Source organism: Chanos chanos, chromosome 12, assembly GCF_902362185.1.
Source record: "Chanos chanos chromosome 12, fChaCha1.1, whole genome shotgun sequence".
NCBI classification, from domain to species: Eukaryota; Metazoa; Chordata; class Actinopteri; order Gonorynchiformes; family Chanidae; genus Chanos; species Chanos chanos.
Genome location: NC_044506.1, coordinates 16,892,508 through 16,910,395, shown reverse-complemented (window position 1 = coordinate 16,910,395; position 17,888 = coordinate 16,892,508). Strand labels below are relative to the sequence as shown.

The 17,888-nt window shown below is 42.9% G+C and overlaps 1 protein-coding gene across 1 annotated transcript in view; it reads left to right on the top strand.

Moving 5' to 3' along the window:
• Window positions 1–3,905: 3,905 nt before the first annotated feature.
• macf1a (microtubule actin crosslinking factor 1a) overlaps window positions 3,906–17,888 on the top strand; it is a 146,871-nt gene continuing 132,888 nt past the window's right edge. Inside the window, exon 1 of the mRNA XM_030788684.1 lies at window positions 3,906–4,131. Within this exon, the coding sequence (XP_030644544.1) occupies window positions 3,906–4,131 (226 nt within the window). The remainder of the gene's footprint in view (window positions 4,132–17,888) is intronic.

Genomic DNA, 17,888 nt, shown 5'->3' with positions numbered 1-17,888 from the left:
AAGTCACAACAGTCTGATATACGGAATGCTATGCGCGAGATATGATTTTATGCGCTCATTATGCTCCACTGTCAATGAGAAATTGTGGTCTCTGCATAACGCACTGGCCATGAGCCTAGCTCAGCGATAATCTGTAAAATGATTCGCCTCTCGTGACATCTATACACTATCTCTAAGTTCATGGCACCGTTACCATTAAGAAGAAGGGGAGGAGAGAATGAGAGAGAGAGTGAGAGAGGGCGAGAGAGGGTGAGAGTGGGAGACAGGGAGAGAGTGAGAGAGAGAAGGGGGGTCGGAAAGGGAGAGCGGGAGAGAAGGAGGGTGAGGAAAGGAGGGGAATAGACAGCCATTACCGAATCACAGTCGCGATACCTTGCTCTCCTGCTCTTCCGTATCCCGGGTCTGTACGAACGGTCGAGTAGCACGCTTTTACTGGGCCTCGGAAGCTGACAGCACGAGCCCGTGTTACTACGTTTGTCGTAAGAAATTGGACCCGTGGAACCATCGCATCTCCCCCCCTGTCACCCTGTGCTCGGTTCCGGAGACCACCGTTATCCGGTAAGGAGGTCTGAATGTCGGTCAGCCAGATAGTAGGCTTCAGCATGTGTGAAACTGGCCATCACTGTTCTCTTCAGATTGCTTCTCATCTGTAACGTTACATTGGGATGTGTGATGCATTTTTTGAGAATTGTATTACGGCGTACTCATATTGTGATAGAACTGTCGTATTCTGACACGTAATATAGTACTGATGGCAAATAGGCTTTTATGGTAGTTATAACGCTATTAAAGACCTGGACCGTTAAACTCTGTAAGCGATTTATTTCATTTAGTAATCCATAATTATTACATTTCTTAAAAAAACGATTTTGATGGAGTTCCCCTACTTTCTCCCGTTGAAAATGTAATGGATTTGAACAACACTTACATTGTACATTTACTAACATCATGAGCCCGTTATCCAGGCAATTTGGACAAAGAGTTCTTCGCATGCGCTCTTATGTCGCACCGATGGTCACGCCTGTAGACTGTTTCTGTCATATTACTGTGTAAGTGAATGCGTTTTCTCAATCTCTGAGATAAATTCCTTTGGTTTCTCGTGGCGAGAGAAATGTGCTTTGTGCTTATAGCTTTCTACCACGGCAACAGCACTGCACACTCTCCCTCGTAAGAAGGGGCGTAACTCAAGAATTTATCGATTCTATCCACAATTTAACGCAAATACAGCGATCAAAATGCATTCGACACCCACAGACAGAAAATTATGGTCACGAATGCAACAAATAGCAATAAACGTAGCATATGCTTTTCAAATGTTACAGTGTTTTAGCCCCTCCAGTAGCTTGTTGTTAGACTCCGAAAATGTCACAGAAACCGTGGACAAATGGGCAAAGCCTATGCAAGACTCCTCACTGATGCGTTCCAGATGGTTGGCTACCCCTGTCGAGAAATGCCTTATGTCCCACACCACACCTAACTCAATGACCGTCTGTGCAACGGTCAAGTTCACTATTCGAGAACTCGTTGCTTATAAACTGCAGTCTATCAACTCGACAAACCCTTTTCCGTTGCAGTGGTCAAAAACAGACCATCATTAAATTAACCCGCACAGAACGAGAAGCCAAACAGTACTTGCAGAAACGTCTGCTTTTAAATGAAGTGAAAACATAAATCACTGATCAGCTAATCTATCACTTGGCAAGCCTTGTGGAGTGTCTATATAAACAATAAAATGCCGTCACTCACATTTGCTATCCCATTCGCATTGGTAGTTATTATATTTAAATTCACTTTTTCATAATTTTGTTTTGCCTCTCATCATTCATGTTCCACACTATGTGAGACAATAAGACCTAAACCGCAATATGAGAGCATGGCATCTGTTACTGTGACAACATATCTAACTAAATATGGATGCTCTTGGTCAATGTTTCCTACTGACTGTAGCTATTTCAAACAGATTATATGTCAGTCTTTCTGCATAAACACTAATCCCCAGATGTGCACTATACTTGACTAGATATGAATTTACTATCCTTTGTAGCAGTAACCCCCCCCCATGTTTCTACTGCTCATCATTCTATAGAACTAAACGTTTTGAGTGGGCGCATTGCCTGGTCTGTATGTATGTATTACTCACAACTAAATTTTATGTCCTTAAAGGTAACTCTGTATTCTCAGTTGAGTAGAAAAGCTAAACTTCGAGACCACAGAGGACACTGGCCTCTGTATATTGGTATGTTTGCTGTTTATACCTAGCTGACATAAACAAAGTCCATGATGCTACAGTTTTTGGATTTGCATGTATTTCATGTCAGATGAGAGAAAAATGATGCTTTGTGTTGTTGCTGACAAGCATCAGAGGAAATCTCCATCAGCATGTTTTGTGTCTCTTTCTGCCGTTGTGTACACTAAGAGAGAAACGACTAAATCACATTTTTTTTTCAAATGCCTGGGAAAAAAACGTCTTTTCTTTTCTCAGAGAACCACACAGCCATAATGACAGAGCTTGGCTTTGAACCCCACTCTGTCTCTATTTATAACTGAACTGCAACCGAGTGAACACACTGAGTGGCACAATGATTCAGCCTCCCCTATACAGGAGGTGGGTCCCATCCTGCTCCTCAAACCATCGAGGGGAGCGGTGGTCGTCAGACTAAAACAGGAACAGGAGGTGCATACACAGCTAATTAACATTGATGCTGTCTGTTGACTGAGAAAAGCTTCTCATTTCCTCTCATTCTAGCAAAACAATCACTCGGGTCTAAAAAAACCCCAAAACAAATTAAAAAACAAAACAACAAAAAAAACATTTTCTGGAACTAACGCGTGTAAACTGGATCACTGGTTTCCATGTCTCAGAGCAGAGAGAATCAAGCAGTTGTCCCCACTGTCTGTCTGAACGAGTGGTCAGTTTGGGACACGGAGTTATGTTCAAAAGTCATCTAAGAGAACTCGTAGCTCAGAGGAAGTGGTGTCACATTGTGTTTGATGATGCATAGGATGGTCTGAGAGGACAGGACAGCGAAGACCGTCTACAGTCAGTGTTGTGCTGAGGTCAGAGGTATTGATCTCCTCAGCCCTCATGGATGGACAGAACCATGCTCAGGCTCCCTAGGGCCTCGTTCCTTCTGCTGATCAAAGAATAACACAGATCGCCGATTTAGCCGGATGGGTGAAATGCCTGATATTGATCAGGAGACTGGCAGTATTAATAGAACTGACAATTCAATTCTCCTGTCCCTCTCTTTTCATCTTAACTCGACTCAGTCAAGGATGTTTGCTCAGTTTCCACCTATCAGTCATATGCATTCTCATTTGAACTCTCCGCAGTGTTAGTTGGGCAACTTTGTCAACTTTGTTTAAATCGTGTTGTTCTATGAACTCTGGAGTTGGTGGTCTTCCTTTTGTTACATCTACATTTACATTCATTCATTTAGCAGATGCTTTTATCCAAAGCGACTTCCAAGACAGACAGAATACAAACCAAGCATAGAGCCATTAAGGAGCTGAATGTTGCGTAAGTGCCACCACTATGAAAGGCAGTGTTAGAGTTCCACTCTTATGTCTGACTTTTTGCACCAGTCTTAATTTAACCCAATATTTAGATGCCCTTCAGGGCCTAGATCAGGACCGGAACAAATGCATGCTACCCCTAATTCAACCCGTTTCCCCATTTGTCTCCTCCAGTCTCGCAATTATGATGATTCACAAAAGATACATGCATCCATGCACTATTCATGGGATATTCTGGATTATCCATCAAATGATGAATTATACAACGACCTCTCTTGTGTTTCTGTTCCTGTGCGTTTTTGCCCTGACCTTATTCTTTCCCCTCCCCCTCTTTTTCTACATCCGGTAACACTGCCTTTCTTTCTCTCATTTCCCAGCCTCCTGGCGAGATGTCATCCTCTGACGAGGAGACCCTGAGCGAACGCTCGTGCGTGAGCGAGCGGTCGTTCCGCAGCGAGCGGTCAGGGGGATCCTTGTCACCTTGTCCCCATGGTCCATCTGCTGGACCCAAAGGGGACACTCTGCCATGGAACCTGTCCAGACACGAGAGACGCAAGCGGAAGAGCCAGGACTCTGTGCTGGACCCTGCTGAGAGGGCAGTGGTGCGTGTAGCAGGTAGGAGCTGCTGGATATAATCTAAGAGAAGGAGTTTTGACAACTGCAGCAGTACAAGTCGTAATTTCAAACTTTCTTTATCTCTTTATTTTCCTTCTCTGCTATTTAAACAAGAGAAAGACCCCCCCCCCCTCCCCGGGACACTCAGTTGAGTAGTTGAAAGAGTCAGCCCTTGTGTTTACTCTTAGTATTCAACCGGTTCCAGTATACTGGGAAAACAAAACAAGTGAGGAGTTAAAGACGCGGCTTGATGAGGCCTGAAAGTGGACTGACACAAAACTCTGATAATATGTGTACCTTCCTGGATTAAGAGAGGTTGTGTGTGTGTGTGTGTGTGTGTGTGTTCTGTTTTTTTTTTCCTTCGTGGGGACTTTCCCCCCCCTCTGACATTCTTGCTGTTTATGTTGCTATTCCTGCTCATTTCATTACTGTTGACGAACAGCCTCAGTGTTGTACACTAATGGAGAAGGAGACAAAGCAGTGAATTGTGTGCCATGTGTATCACAGGGACTAAACTACACAGGAGAGAAGAATATGTTATTATAACATTGCGACTGGAGGTCAAGGTAGAAAAGAGTTTGAATGAAAGGGTCAAGGATTATTACTGTTTTGAGTTTAAAAAGAGCTGTCTGGAAATTCAACATGTGTTTGTAATGCTATTTACCAAAGCTCATTTGGTAATTTACAGGTGTTTATGCCATTTGATGAGACAAGGTCTTTCATAAGGTTTTTGGTCAGTTTTTGGCCAGTCTGCGGATAGGTTTATTTTGTGTCGAACATTGATTGAGAGATTGTTTACAGAGGAGGAATATTTATGTGCGGGTGAATGACTGAGTGCTTAAGCAGTGACATTTACACTATTCTGTTCCTACCTGCCATTCCTGACGCACTGGGAAACCAACATAAATTTTAAAATCCCAGATGTCATTCTTGATCAATATTGCAAGTAATAAATGCTGGCACCGATGACTCAGGCAAAAGTAAAGGCAAACGCGAGTGTGAGAACATTTACATCCCAGACATGTAGTATTTGCATGTAATTAAGGTGTCAAGAGGCCTGCCTGTGCCATTTACATATATGTATAGTCTATATATATAGTTCAGGCACCTCAGAGAACAACTCTGCCTGGAACCCTCTATTTCCTCGTTGCCATAGGGATTTGTAGACTTTTCCAGTTCTCTAGTTTCCATGGCTATGAAGGAGCAGGAAAGACAGTGGGAAACAGAAAGGGCAGAAAGGCCTAAAACAAACAGTGAAATACAGAGAGGGGAGAGCATTTGAATTTTAATTTGAGCTGGAGAAAAGAGGGAGCAGTTGTGTGTGTGTGGGGGGGGGGGGGGTGTGACACAGTAAAAGGAATAGGGAGTGATAGAATGAAAGGAAAGAGGAGAAAATAATAAGGAGGAGAGGATAAAAGACAGAAAGAGGAGGAGGGGCAGCAAAGAAAGGTTAAAGTTCAAAGCAGGGTTGTTGAAGGGAAGAGTAATGATGATATATCAGGAGAAAGAGAAAGAGAGAGAGAGACACTGTCCATGGAGAAAAGAGCATGGAATGAATGGGGCAGGGGTGGTGTGTGAACTATTGGGAATGGATAGGTCTTGGAATCCCATGATGGGAGTTAATTATGTCACTTACGTAAAGGTCTCTCATAGAGCCTTCACACACACACACACACACACACACACACACACACACGTAGAGGATCCTGGGAACATAGGTCCAATCCACTGCCTATTTCAGACATTTGGATTCAAACCATAAATTGGATAAATCAACAAAAAGTCACTTGTCAGTAAAATTGCTTCTTTGTGAGGGATTTCTTTAGCAGTACTTGTACTTCATGTGTTATCATCCAGAGCAAGGCAGGAGGATGGTTCATGTATATTTATAACATTAGCAGTCTCGTCAACACTCAATTTAGGGCACCTCTCTGCTAATGTGCTTAAATAGCCACTAGGGGGTGCTAAAACATCATAAGACAGTATCCTTTTAGATGCACCAGTTATTATTGCTAGGGATCTACATTCAGACAAGTATATCCCTATTATCAGATATGAAAAAGAGACAGCTGTTACTCCGAACAATCCAGTTAATAAAATTCTAAAGCTGCAGAATAAAGCCAAAGATAATAGGAAGCAGAGATAAAGCTATATTAAGTTGTTAGTCAGAAAAAAATAAACACCCTTAACTTCCAGAGATGATTATGAAGAGAAAACAAAATATCCCCAGACAGTGTTATAGCAGTGGGAGGTTATTGTCTTAGTCACCCTGACTTGTTCCATTTAATTATTCTCAGTGTTGTCCTCTTTTGCCCTTCCTGCACTCTGGCTGTGTGTTATGTGTCTGTTGCTGTTGTGTGAGCCGTATGAGGGCCAGTAGCAATATCCTCTGTCAGGTTCTCCTGTCAGTGTCTCCAGTGCTGGGGCAATTTGACACTGTTGCTGGGGCTGACCAGACCTGAGGTCAGTGAGAGAGTTTGCTGTGTCTGTGTATTTGAATTTGGTTAGATGTTTGGTTTGGTGTATAGACATAGGGTTCAAATGTAGAGGAGAACAGGAGTGTCACATGCAGGAAAGAAAGAGAGAGAGAGAGAGAGAGAGAGAGAGAGAGAGAGCGAGAGAGAGAGAATTCATTACAGGATAAATGAAGGCACAGAAAAATATCTTGGTACTGTGTTTAATTATTTGTTGGGAGGATGGAGAGAACATTTTGGCTCATATTGCCCAGCATCCTGGAGGGCTGTTTCAAAATGAATTATTGTTCCCTTGATTTAAAAGTTATTTCACAAGCAAATATTTAGACTCCACTGACAGCCACGCTGAAGAACAACACCCCCTGAAAACCAACAAATTCGTACACTTGGAGTTCCACTTCCGCTGACAGATTAGAAATGCCATTAATTAGCACTAATGTTAGACATTTGTTATAGGAAAGATGAACGATATTGCTTTAGCAGTTGAGAAAATAAGGGGATAGTAGGAGAATTGGCTCGTGTAATTCAACAGGAAGTTAGAGACCATTACATTTAGTTGAAATATGTTGCCATGTGTTATTTGGCCAGTGGTTCTACTCTCTCCCCAATGTGATCACATTCATTGTTACTGAATGACTTGTTCTGTCGATCTTCCAACTGCCCACAACTGGTCAGCATTTAGGGATAAGTATGAGGGACAGAGCGGTCAAGGAACCAAACTCACTCCACATTAAGAAGAAAGTAGCAATACAGAACAGAGGACACGAGACTCTCAAGTATAATTTCTTATGAACTTCTTAAGCAAACAATTAGGTGAAGACTGTTTTTCATTTTTACTCGCAACATGTTTTGAGCGCTTGAGCGCTTTGTATTGGCTTGAAATGACTCACCGTCGCCATTAGATGGCAGATATAGTTGGGATTCTTCCAAGACGAGAGACCTCTCTAAAGCTGATTACAGAGCACGTCATATTGATGGGAAATGTGGGTTCTTTTGCACCGCTTCTCTTTTACCAGCGAGGGGCGACAACAGTTCAAAAATTTGCCCTTAACAATATCTCAGGAGCCGGCCCAGCAATAAATTGCCTCTGTTGGATGTGCCTGGCGTGGCTGGAAGGGAGGGATGGATGACAGGCACTGCGGGAAGAATAGAGAAACCTGAGCTCCATTCGTACGGGGGAAAGAGAGAGGGAGGAGTGAAAGAGGCAGGCTTGAAGCCGTAGCCACAAGCCGTGCCTTTAATAGAAAGCGGCCATTACATTGAGCTGGATGGATCGGGAAAACGCTAAGGATATACTGGGTACCGGCGAATCAAGAACTTACCGACAAAGGCATAAATGAACCGGTCTATGGATACTATTTCACTGTAGCCTCGATTCTGATTTCGGAAGGAACCTAGCGGCCGGCCCACAACGACCGCCCCCCACGCACACACACTTCAGAATCGTCTCGCACAGATATAAAACCCAGTCGCCGGCTACGACGTAGAGCGCTGGACTTGATGAAAATCATCAACGATGATCTTGGAGTTAGATGCGGATTGACGTGAAATACATTATTACAACCAAAAAATGCTGCATTTATATATGGTTGTATTTGCAGTAATACATGTTATGGACATATAATGACTGGAAAAATAAGTTGAACTCAGCGACGGGTGCATAAAGAACCTACAAAGGTAGACAGTTTTTGTCAAATATTTTTTAGGAACAACAGCGAATCAAAAGTGTCCTCTTAAGTAAAGTTGTTTACTTATCTCTGAAGATTGTGTTCTGGAAACAACACATATATGGTGAGGTGTAGCGTATACGTAGCACAAAAACAGTCGCGTATTTGAAAATATCCACAGTGGATTTAAACGCAAACCGGACTTGACAGCTGCGTTGGCGAGAACCCGGATCCACCGTCCTGGATTACAGTAGCAGTGGGCCATTCGGTGTCGGCCACTAGGCATAGGGCCACCATGGCCGGCTTCGTACCAGGTTTACTGCCGACGAATCATTCCCAGGAGAAGGAATTCGCTCAGGCGTATGAAGATGTGCTGGAGAGATACAAAGGTAAAGCTCTGGCGGAAAGCGGGGCATCTAATCCAAGGCGAGACAGACCCCGTGGATTGTTTCATTGTTTACGTTTATGGTGCTTGTTTCGGGACACATCCTGGCACAGTTGTGTGTGTGTGATGCGTAGGTGAACAAAGCGTATATTTAGGATTTGCCGCAATTGTGGAACTGTGTAGTTGATGGAGGCAGTTTTATGATTGTTAGGATCATCTCAGTGCTCTTTACCTGGTCGTGACGATAATTTAGCACTAAACGACGGTGTTCTGCCCCTCTAGTCCCTAATGGCCCGTTGGTTTTAATTGCATTATGTATGCTAAGCAAACTACATAAGAAACTGATGTATAGTGTGTCTCTAGAGGCGGCACTGCAGCCAGGATAAATGGGTACATCTGTGGTCGATTTCGTGAGTATACGGAGCTAGCTTCTTGCCTTGCTGGTCCCACCAAAACTCCGTGTAGGCTTCTGACCCGTTTACAGTACTGACCAACCTGCCATCACATCACTGATGCTATTGTATAATCCTGATGACAAGCTCGTCTTTAAAAATGAATTCCTCTACTGAAATTGGCCATGATGGTGGTGAGGGGAGGGGGGGTGCAAGTCAATTGAGGCTGGTAGCATCTGTGATGCGGCCCTCATGAAAGAAGACGCTTTTAATTATTGATTGTTGTAATGAAACGCTGTTCTGTAGGGTGAGGGCCATTGTGTAATTGGGAGTGGATATCTTGTAAAGGCTTTTTCCCCTGTATTTCAACAGCATCAACTTTTAACAATACTGAGCATTTTATTTAATAGTAATTCGACTACAAAAAGTGTGGGTTCAGAGTGGCTTTGAGCTGTTCTTAAGTTGTCATAGATCTACTGCATGTCATTTAGACCACTTAATCACCCCTGACGTTAGATAGTCTTTTAACACGTTAGATAATGTATTAGTGCTTTGGCTGTTCTGTTTACATAACCAAATTCGTATTTTTAGTTCCTGCAGCTGAGAAAGTGTATCAGTGAAAGTTGTATTATTGTGGAAGCAGCATTACTTTGAAATCTTTTTTCTCTCATGACTCTTAAATCTTAAAATCATAAGGACAATTGTTTTATTTTCACAGGACAATTATACCTTAAGAAAATGAAAATGGAATGGAATTATTATTTCATATATAATTAATAAACAAATAAGCAAACAAACAAAGAGAGAAAGAAAGAAAGAAACAAACAAATAACCTCCCCTGAATCTGACATATGACTCCAGTATTTCTCTCTCTCTCTCTTCCCTCTCTCTTGTTTTTGTTTGGAAAAGAACTTGCACAGTAAATCAACCTCCAGCGTGATCAAATTGTATACCATTATTTCCCCGTTAGTCAATAGTAATTCGAAATGGTTGCCAAGAGGGTTGTTACATCTGATGAATGCTATGTTTGTCATCAGACTTAATACATGGCACTACATTATTGACTGACTTTTCATAATCCTGATAAGATGTATTACTTTGTTCTAGGCCTGTTTTTCATGTATTGTCGAGGGCATATTAGATCCCATCCAGTGCCAGGTCTTACACTGTTGTAGGTCAACTCTAGCTGGGAGGGATTCAAATCAGTGATTTTCAGCCCGGTTTTTGGAACCCCTCAACCAATCCATATACTTGTTTAGTTTGCTACTTTTGAGTTGTGCAGGAATGATGGAGCACAGACTCAGTGACATTGTTTGTGGAACGTGTGGATGTCCCAGCAGTGACGTGGTAGGAGACAAATCCCCAGTCACCGCTGCTAGAGACAGAGGGACATAGAGTTAAGTATTTAGCCTTTGGTCTGAGCTGTAGTTTCCCTGTCATTTGTCTCAGTTACATTCGTGAGCTGCGTTATATTGACCTTTCTATGAGTGTTTGTTTGGATTGGTCCAACGCTTCATGCTTCCTTAGTTCAGACCCGACTGTGTGCTGTTTGAGTGAGAGAGAACAGATATAGTCGGCAGTAGAGCCCACCTCTCCCCTCAACTTCTGATGTGAACCAGACTGAGGGGCATTGCGCCGCCTCCTTTGGGAACATATCTGTGTGTGTGTGTGTGTATGGTTATTCCTTCAGAGGCTTTCAACTGTGTGACACTTGTGGCAGTTCTGCAAAGAATGGAGATGTGGAAACGTGAGAAATACGAACTTGAGCAAATGCTGAGGGCATCATTTTGCTGACATCTGAGATGCAACTTGATATGAAGCTTAAATCATTCAAGACTGTGTGTGTTTTGTGCCTGTCTCTGTGTCTTTGTGTGTGTGTGTGGCTTGCAGAGTAAATTGTGTTGTTTGTGTTTGCTGGGGTGTACTATTTAGTTAGTCCCCATATAAACAGGGTGTTGTTTGGGCTTAAAGCAACAATAGGAGGATATCAAAACTGTGATTGGCTGCATAAAGGAAAAGAGACCGGGACATGAGTCATTACTGTGAGAGACACACACCGAGACTGAGAGGAAATGTTGTGACATGTAAGCCAGGATGACTGTTTGACTCGTAGGAAGAGGGAGACCCTGAAATGCCCACACACTGTCACCAAATGGCAGATAAACAGAGCAGATGGATATCCTGTAGACCTACGGGTGTGGCTAGAGTGAACAGGTCAAATGAATTGGACTGTGAAAGGACCGGTGTATAAAGACTAGCTAAAGGGGTACAGTAAATGCCATGGAGGAAGATAGTTAGTTAACAGGTACAATCACACACCAAGACATTTAAAGAGCAGCCTTGATTGGCAATGAGAACATGAATTGCCTTAAGCATTATATCACAGAAAGGTCATGCCGGGTTTCCTCATAGGCTAATTTTGGTACCTGTCAATGGCACAGTTTTATTCTGTGTTCAGACTTTCTGTGGAATGTTGGACTTTTTTTCTTTTTTTTTAAAAATATTGTTGTAATGCTCTGGTTGTTGTTTACCCCTTAAGCTGTTCTGTGTTCTGTGTAACTACCCTTTGGTGTGACCACCATGTGGTGCTTTAGCCGCGTGTGACGTACACACACACACACACACACACACACACACACACAGAGACCGAAAAAAACACAGGGAGGGATGGACTTGGACATCAGGAAGCACTTGTGTTTCCTCTTGTGGAGTGCTGTGAATGTCCCGTTATGTTCCTCCATGTTCCTCCATGTAACAGAGGAAATGATTGGAGATTTCAGGCCTGGTCTGGCAGTCTGTTTCATTCTCTGCCCTCAGGTAGACGTGCACAGCGGATATGTTCATTTTCCCTCCCCTTCTCCTTCCGACTCTTTTAAGATACATCTTAGAACTCTTAAACCTTATATCTGCTTATGACAAAGCCCCGCTTCTAGTAGTGGCTTTGGTTGCAGCTTTGGAAATACCTCGTAAGGGGTTTTGAGTCCTCCGGGTGGAAAGTCCCGTGACTTTCCAAAATATATTTAGTGTTTTTGATTCCTGAGCTGGTTTTGGTGTGGAAACGTGAGCTGGAGGGACTGCAGAGGGAACCGAAGCGAACAAACGATGGAGAGATGGATCGTTACGGTTGCATTTTTCCACGTGGCCTACTTTCCACTAGCCCTCGCCGTCTTTCTCTCACGGTAGACTGCAGCCACCATGGTTGCACGATCCCTCTCTTTTGGCGCTCTCTCTCTCTCTCTCTCTCTCTCTCTGTGCCTCTGTAAGTCCATCACAGGTCCCTCCCTGTACTTCCTGTTTTGCCACATTCTCATTCTCCCGCAGCACCTGACTCTGGTGGCAGGAAAAGCGACTGCTCTCAGAGCTGAGGTGTTCCTGGAGAGGACAGCGGCCTGTGCTTGCAGGGAGGCGTGGATATCTAAGCTGTCCTAGATGCCCAGACATGGAGCTTTCCACTTCTTTTTCTGCAGAATGTGTGTTGTGTCTTTCTTTCTCGTCGGTTGACCTCTCTGTGCACTTTTCAAATGGCGGCGTCTCGCCCTCCTTTTCTGTCACGGTATTTTTAGCAGCACAGGATTCATAGCAAGATGTCAGGGAGTCCCCAAAAGGACTAAATGGGGGGGAAAAAAAGCAAATGAAGTCCAGTTATTTTAAAAATAGCACCATTCTGGTTTCCATTAGAAACTGAACATTGTAAAAGTTTTTCCCTAAACATGAAAATTATATGACATTTCATAGACCTTTCTTTCCATCTTTTTTTCTTTCTTTCTGTCTGTCTGTCTGTCTGTCTGTCTGTCTGCCTGTCGTTCTTTCTTTCTTTCTTTCTTTCTTTCTTTCTTTCTTTCCCCTCTGCCTGTCATTCTCTCTTTACTCATCTAGATTGAGTACTTGTCTCTCTCTCTCTCTCTCTCTAGCCAACACATTAAACAGAGCAGATTCATATGATGTAGCAGTCCAGGTTTTGTATATAAATCATAAACTGGTATATAAAAACTCATAACTTTACCAGAGATGTACTTGTTAGTAGTCATTGCAGTTTAGACTGTTGACAAAGACCCAAAGATGTCAAAGACCCAAGTCCCAGGGAGACTGAGCATTGATGTTCTCTCAGTGTTTGCCCGCAGTTGCTGGGCTCAGACTGCCTGGCAGGTGGGTCTCGGCACTGCTCTGCAGAACTTGGCCTTTGGTCCTGTGAGCCCAGAGCAGAATCGATAATGAGGCAGCAGCCAAGCTGGGGAGAGGAGCAGAGCGGTATAGGAACTGATCACCGTGGTTATGTGACCTCTGTGCTTTACTGCAGAGAGTGTACACACACACAAACACACACACACACACACACACACACACACACACACACACACAATCTGCCCAGCTGTAGGAAGTGCATTGAGAATGGTGGATGGTGCGGTGTTCTGAGAGATTTTAAGGAATATATCACAGAGAGAGAAAGATAGAGAGCTGGAATGTAGAGGTGTACCGCTGGGAACGAATGAATGAATGAAAGAGAGTGAGAGAGAGACAGAAAGAGAAGGAGGAGAGGAACAGAAAGACTGTGATAATGAATTAATCATACTCCCTGTGCTAAAAGCACTAGGGCAAGAGCTGCTTAGTGTGTGGGTGGATGCAGAAGTGTGTGTGTGTGTGTGTGTGTGTGTGCGTGTGCGCGCGCACGCACGCGTGGATAGACATACATTGATTTTAGGTGGGTATATAAGAGACCTCATTCAACTCACCTCACTCCCCATTCCCCCAACCCTGCTATCAATCCCCTCTGTTCTCAGATCCAATAGGAAGACGGAATGATGGTCACCTGACATGGAATATTCTCTTACATCATCTGTCAGAAGTCATGTGCTTTGCTGCTCTTTGCCTCTAACTGTGCTGCACTGTACTTTTTTTTTCAGTTTCCTTAATCTCCTTTCCTGTTAACTGTGATCTCTCTCTAGCTCTCTCTATCACACAATACACTAAATTAGGAGTTAGCCAGACAATGTTGTTAGTCACTGAATGATGAGTAATGTAATGTCTGGCATAACACTAAGATTACATGGTATTTGACTAACCTCACTGCAGTCCAGCTATGGAAACCTGCATTTTTCTGTTTGTCTACTTCTCAGGAGGGTATTCTGTGTTGCCTACCCTTTCCATCCTCTTTGTAAGTGGAGGAGAGTTCAGTCTCTGTGGGCCAATTGGATTGTGTGTGTGTGTGTGTGTGTGTGTTTGTGTGTGTGTTTATGTGTTTGTGTGGTTTATCAATACCCCACTCCGCACACCTCTGTCCAGCTGTCTTCTTGACACTCAAGTCATTTATCTTGGCTCTTCAAGAATCGACTGTTTGTAGAGTAGGCCATTTGTGGAAGACAGGGGTAGTGGAATGAGAGTTACTACTGCCATGTCTTTCATTACAGCACCCAGTACTCTGGCTTCATTTGTGCTACTGTCCACTGTGGTTTTCACCGTGTGTCTGTTCGCAGTCAGAGAGAGACCCAGCAACGTGAATGGTCAATATGTGTTTTCATGTCTGCAAAAGAGATAAGAAGTGTGTGTGTGTGTGTGTGTGTGTGTGTGTGTGTGTGTGTGTGTTATTTTTGGAATGTTGAAAAAGTCAGAATATATTCAGAGTTAAAACCATTGTTATGGGTACGCGGTTTTGGAAATCTCACAGATCGTTTTGCATGTTCAGTTTATCAATACATGTTAATATTTGAGAAATGGCACAGCTATTTTCAAATAATTAATGTAGCAATTTATTGCCAGCTTTAGTATGGATATTTCTGCAGCTCTAACTCATGAATATTTACACTAGAATTACCCAGATGAAACTGGCCCAAAAATGGCTGGTCAAAGCTTGTCTCATTCTGGTAGTGCTGATTCCTTCTTGTGTTGTGTACTGTGTTTTCACAAAATCTGCTGTCTGCTATTATTGGTTCTTGGGTTCTCAGCAAAGCTTCTCCACAGTTTTGCCTGAGGTAGATGAAAAGAGCAACAAAGAACAGAAACCTGCAGACAGAATCACCCATTAGAGAATAACAGCTTAATTTAAAGGAATGTAACATTTGAGTCTAGGCTGTGTATTTTGAAGAAGTTACCTGTTTCTTTGTTTGTCTGTGTTTGTGTTTGTTTGTGCATGTGTCTGTTTGTGTGTGCGTACGTGCATGTGCATGTGTGCGTGTATGTATGTGTGTTTGTGTATGTGTGTGTATGTGTGTGTGTGTGTGTGATGGTATCAGCTTGTAAGAACCCCTCTCCTGCAGTGTGTGAGGCTCAGCTGATAAAGCAGTTGAATGTTGGCAAGAGACTGAGGTGGCATCTATTTCATTTTCACAACACCAAAAAGAAAAAGGAAAAAAAACACGCAGACAACCCCAAAGCAGAAAGTAGATTTAAGAATCCTCACATGCTCTTACGTTTTATACTAGCCTGTTTGATTTCAGCCCAAACTCGACAACTTTATTGGCAGTATGTCTCACATTTGATGAGATTTATTATCCCTCTGAAAAAGAATTATAACCAGAGGGTTCTTAACCAAAAACTGTTTGAGACCCTTTTTTCTAGTGTTCAGCAAAACACACTTTTTTTTTTTTTTTTTTAGTGCTGAGGTCTGGTTGACCTGCAGAGAGGATAGGTTTGAAGAAAGTCAGTATGAAAGTAAGGGACAAGTGTCTGTCATTTTTTCTCCTTTTCATCACATCTGTTCTTTTAACTGTAGCGAGCATCCAGTAGAAGATCCAAGGAGAATGAGAGTGTATTGGCTTGAAAGCTAAGAGATTTGCCATTCAAATCAGCCCTCTACCTAATCTAGGGCCCTTCCCGGCAGGGCGTCCAACAGACAGGCCTCCCACTGGACCAGGCCTAATCTCATTCATCCTCTTACTACGCATCATCATTATTGCCCCGTTAGAAATCGGAGCAATACAATCCCTCACACCCCCCCCCCCCCCCCCCCCCCGCACACAGTGGTACGGCCCATTCTCCTCACAACATTCTGCCTTTTTGACTCAAATGGCTCAGGCTAACAACTCCTCTGAGTGCTTCCTCCTTTTTTGTGTCTTTTTAAGTTCTTTTTTTTTTTTAGTTTCTCTCTCTCTCTCCCTGCCTCTCCCTCTCTCTCCACTCTGTTCTGGCTTCTGTACATAAGTGCTCCCAGGCTCCTCTTTGGCAGCATCTACCCCTGTTTTTTCTAAAGAGCCCATTTCAGGTGTGGGAATTTTGGAGTGGCTTAGGCTGTTGCTGTTGTTTGTGCTGGCACTGAATAGGGCCCACAGGACATCTTTCTATCCCCATTCCTCATTTATGTCTCAATGTGTAAAAGTTCATGGTGGGATCCTGGGCTCTTCTTTGCGATTCAGGTAGAACGTCTGCCTCCACCTCTTCTCCTTTCCACATTTCTGCTTCATCTTCTTCAAGTCTGCTCACCTTTTTTTTTAAAGAGTCTCCTTCATGACCCTGTCTGATCCTCCTCTTATTCCCCCCTCTGCTCACATTCTTTCTCTCTCTCTCTCTCTCTCTCTCTCTCTCACTCTCAGTCACACTCTCTCCCTGTCTCTGCTTCTCGATTTAGTAGGTCAGTAGTTACCGTCTGTGTTAATCTGTTTTGGGATCGAGCTTTGTTAACAAGCTTTGTGCCTAATTGAGACTGCTAAAATTATCAGAAGCGAGACAGTCCTGTCTGTGTGTGAAGAAGCCACACCATTTTGCCTTTCTTTGTTTGCCTGAATTCTTTTGAAAAGGTAAAATGAGCTGCTTTGTTGAGAAGGTGACGTCAGAGGACTTGATTTAGCTTTTGGGTGGCAGATGTTGCAAAAGCATCTGAGTTTGAATTACTTTAAATTTTTAAATTCTCTTAGTTTATTAGATCAGATGTACTAACCACATGATACATATTTCTCTGTGTTCACCTCATCTCTTATTTGCTTAAGAACAGCTGACTTTTCTCCACATAATTACAATTCAACAAAGTGGCGTTTCTCTCCAAAGGTCTCCGAAATAATTGAATAAAGGTGCATAAAATGGATTAAATGTTCTCATTCTACTGGTCAATTTTGGTTCCTTTTGTCAAGTCTGACTATCTGTGGATATCAACAAAAACAGGACTACGGGAATAGGAGTGGAACTTTTGGTTTAAAAATTGCACCTTCCTTTGCTTAGCAATGAGGGGTCAAAAATAGTCCTGATTTAAGGAAATATCTGGTCACAATGCTTTTTAATTCTAAAGATTTTGAGATGTCCTCGTATGAATAGCAGTTGAAATCATCAAAAAAAAAAAAAGTGTGACCAAAGATTCTCAGATGACTGAAGTAACAGATGAATCGCAAGCTAGACTGTGTTCAGATTCGTTTGTTTCAGTTGGAAAGAGAGCTTGTCCTCTGGTCACAGGAGGAAGTCTATCATTGAATGAAACTATATATTCAGCAAAGTTTGTGACTTTTTTTCTGCTTTAAAGCTCTCTCCAAACCGAATAAAGTCTGTGGTGTCAAAATGAGTAAAGTCTGGTTGTCTAATGAGGGATTTGATGAAGTTACGGTTAAGTGGCTGACAGTAGGGGTTTTAAGTAAAAAGGGGTAATTGTTTGGGCGTGGATGAGTACATATTATTTGTGAGCAGGTGTGGCTCTCTGTTGTGGTAAGGGTGATTGTGTGTGGATGTCAGTGTGCGTGTGTATGTTAACACTGTTTGAAATGTGTGTTTCTAGTGGCTTGGCACATATCTTATAGTTCACCTCGTCCATCTGTTAGAGAGTCCTTACTTATGGGTAACCCAAGCTCTGTCATGCTGTGTGCCCTGCCTTTGGCCACTGACCACAATGAGAGAGAGAGAGAGAGAGAGAGAGAGAGAGAGAGAG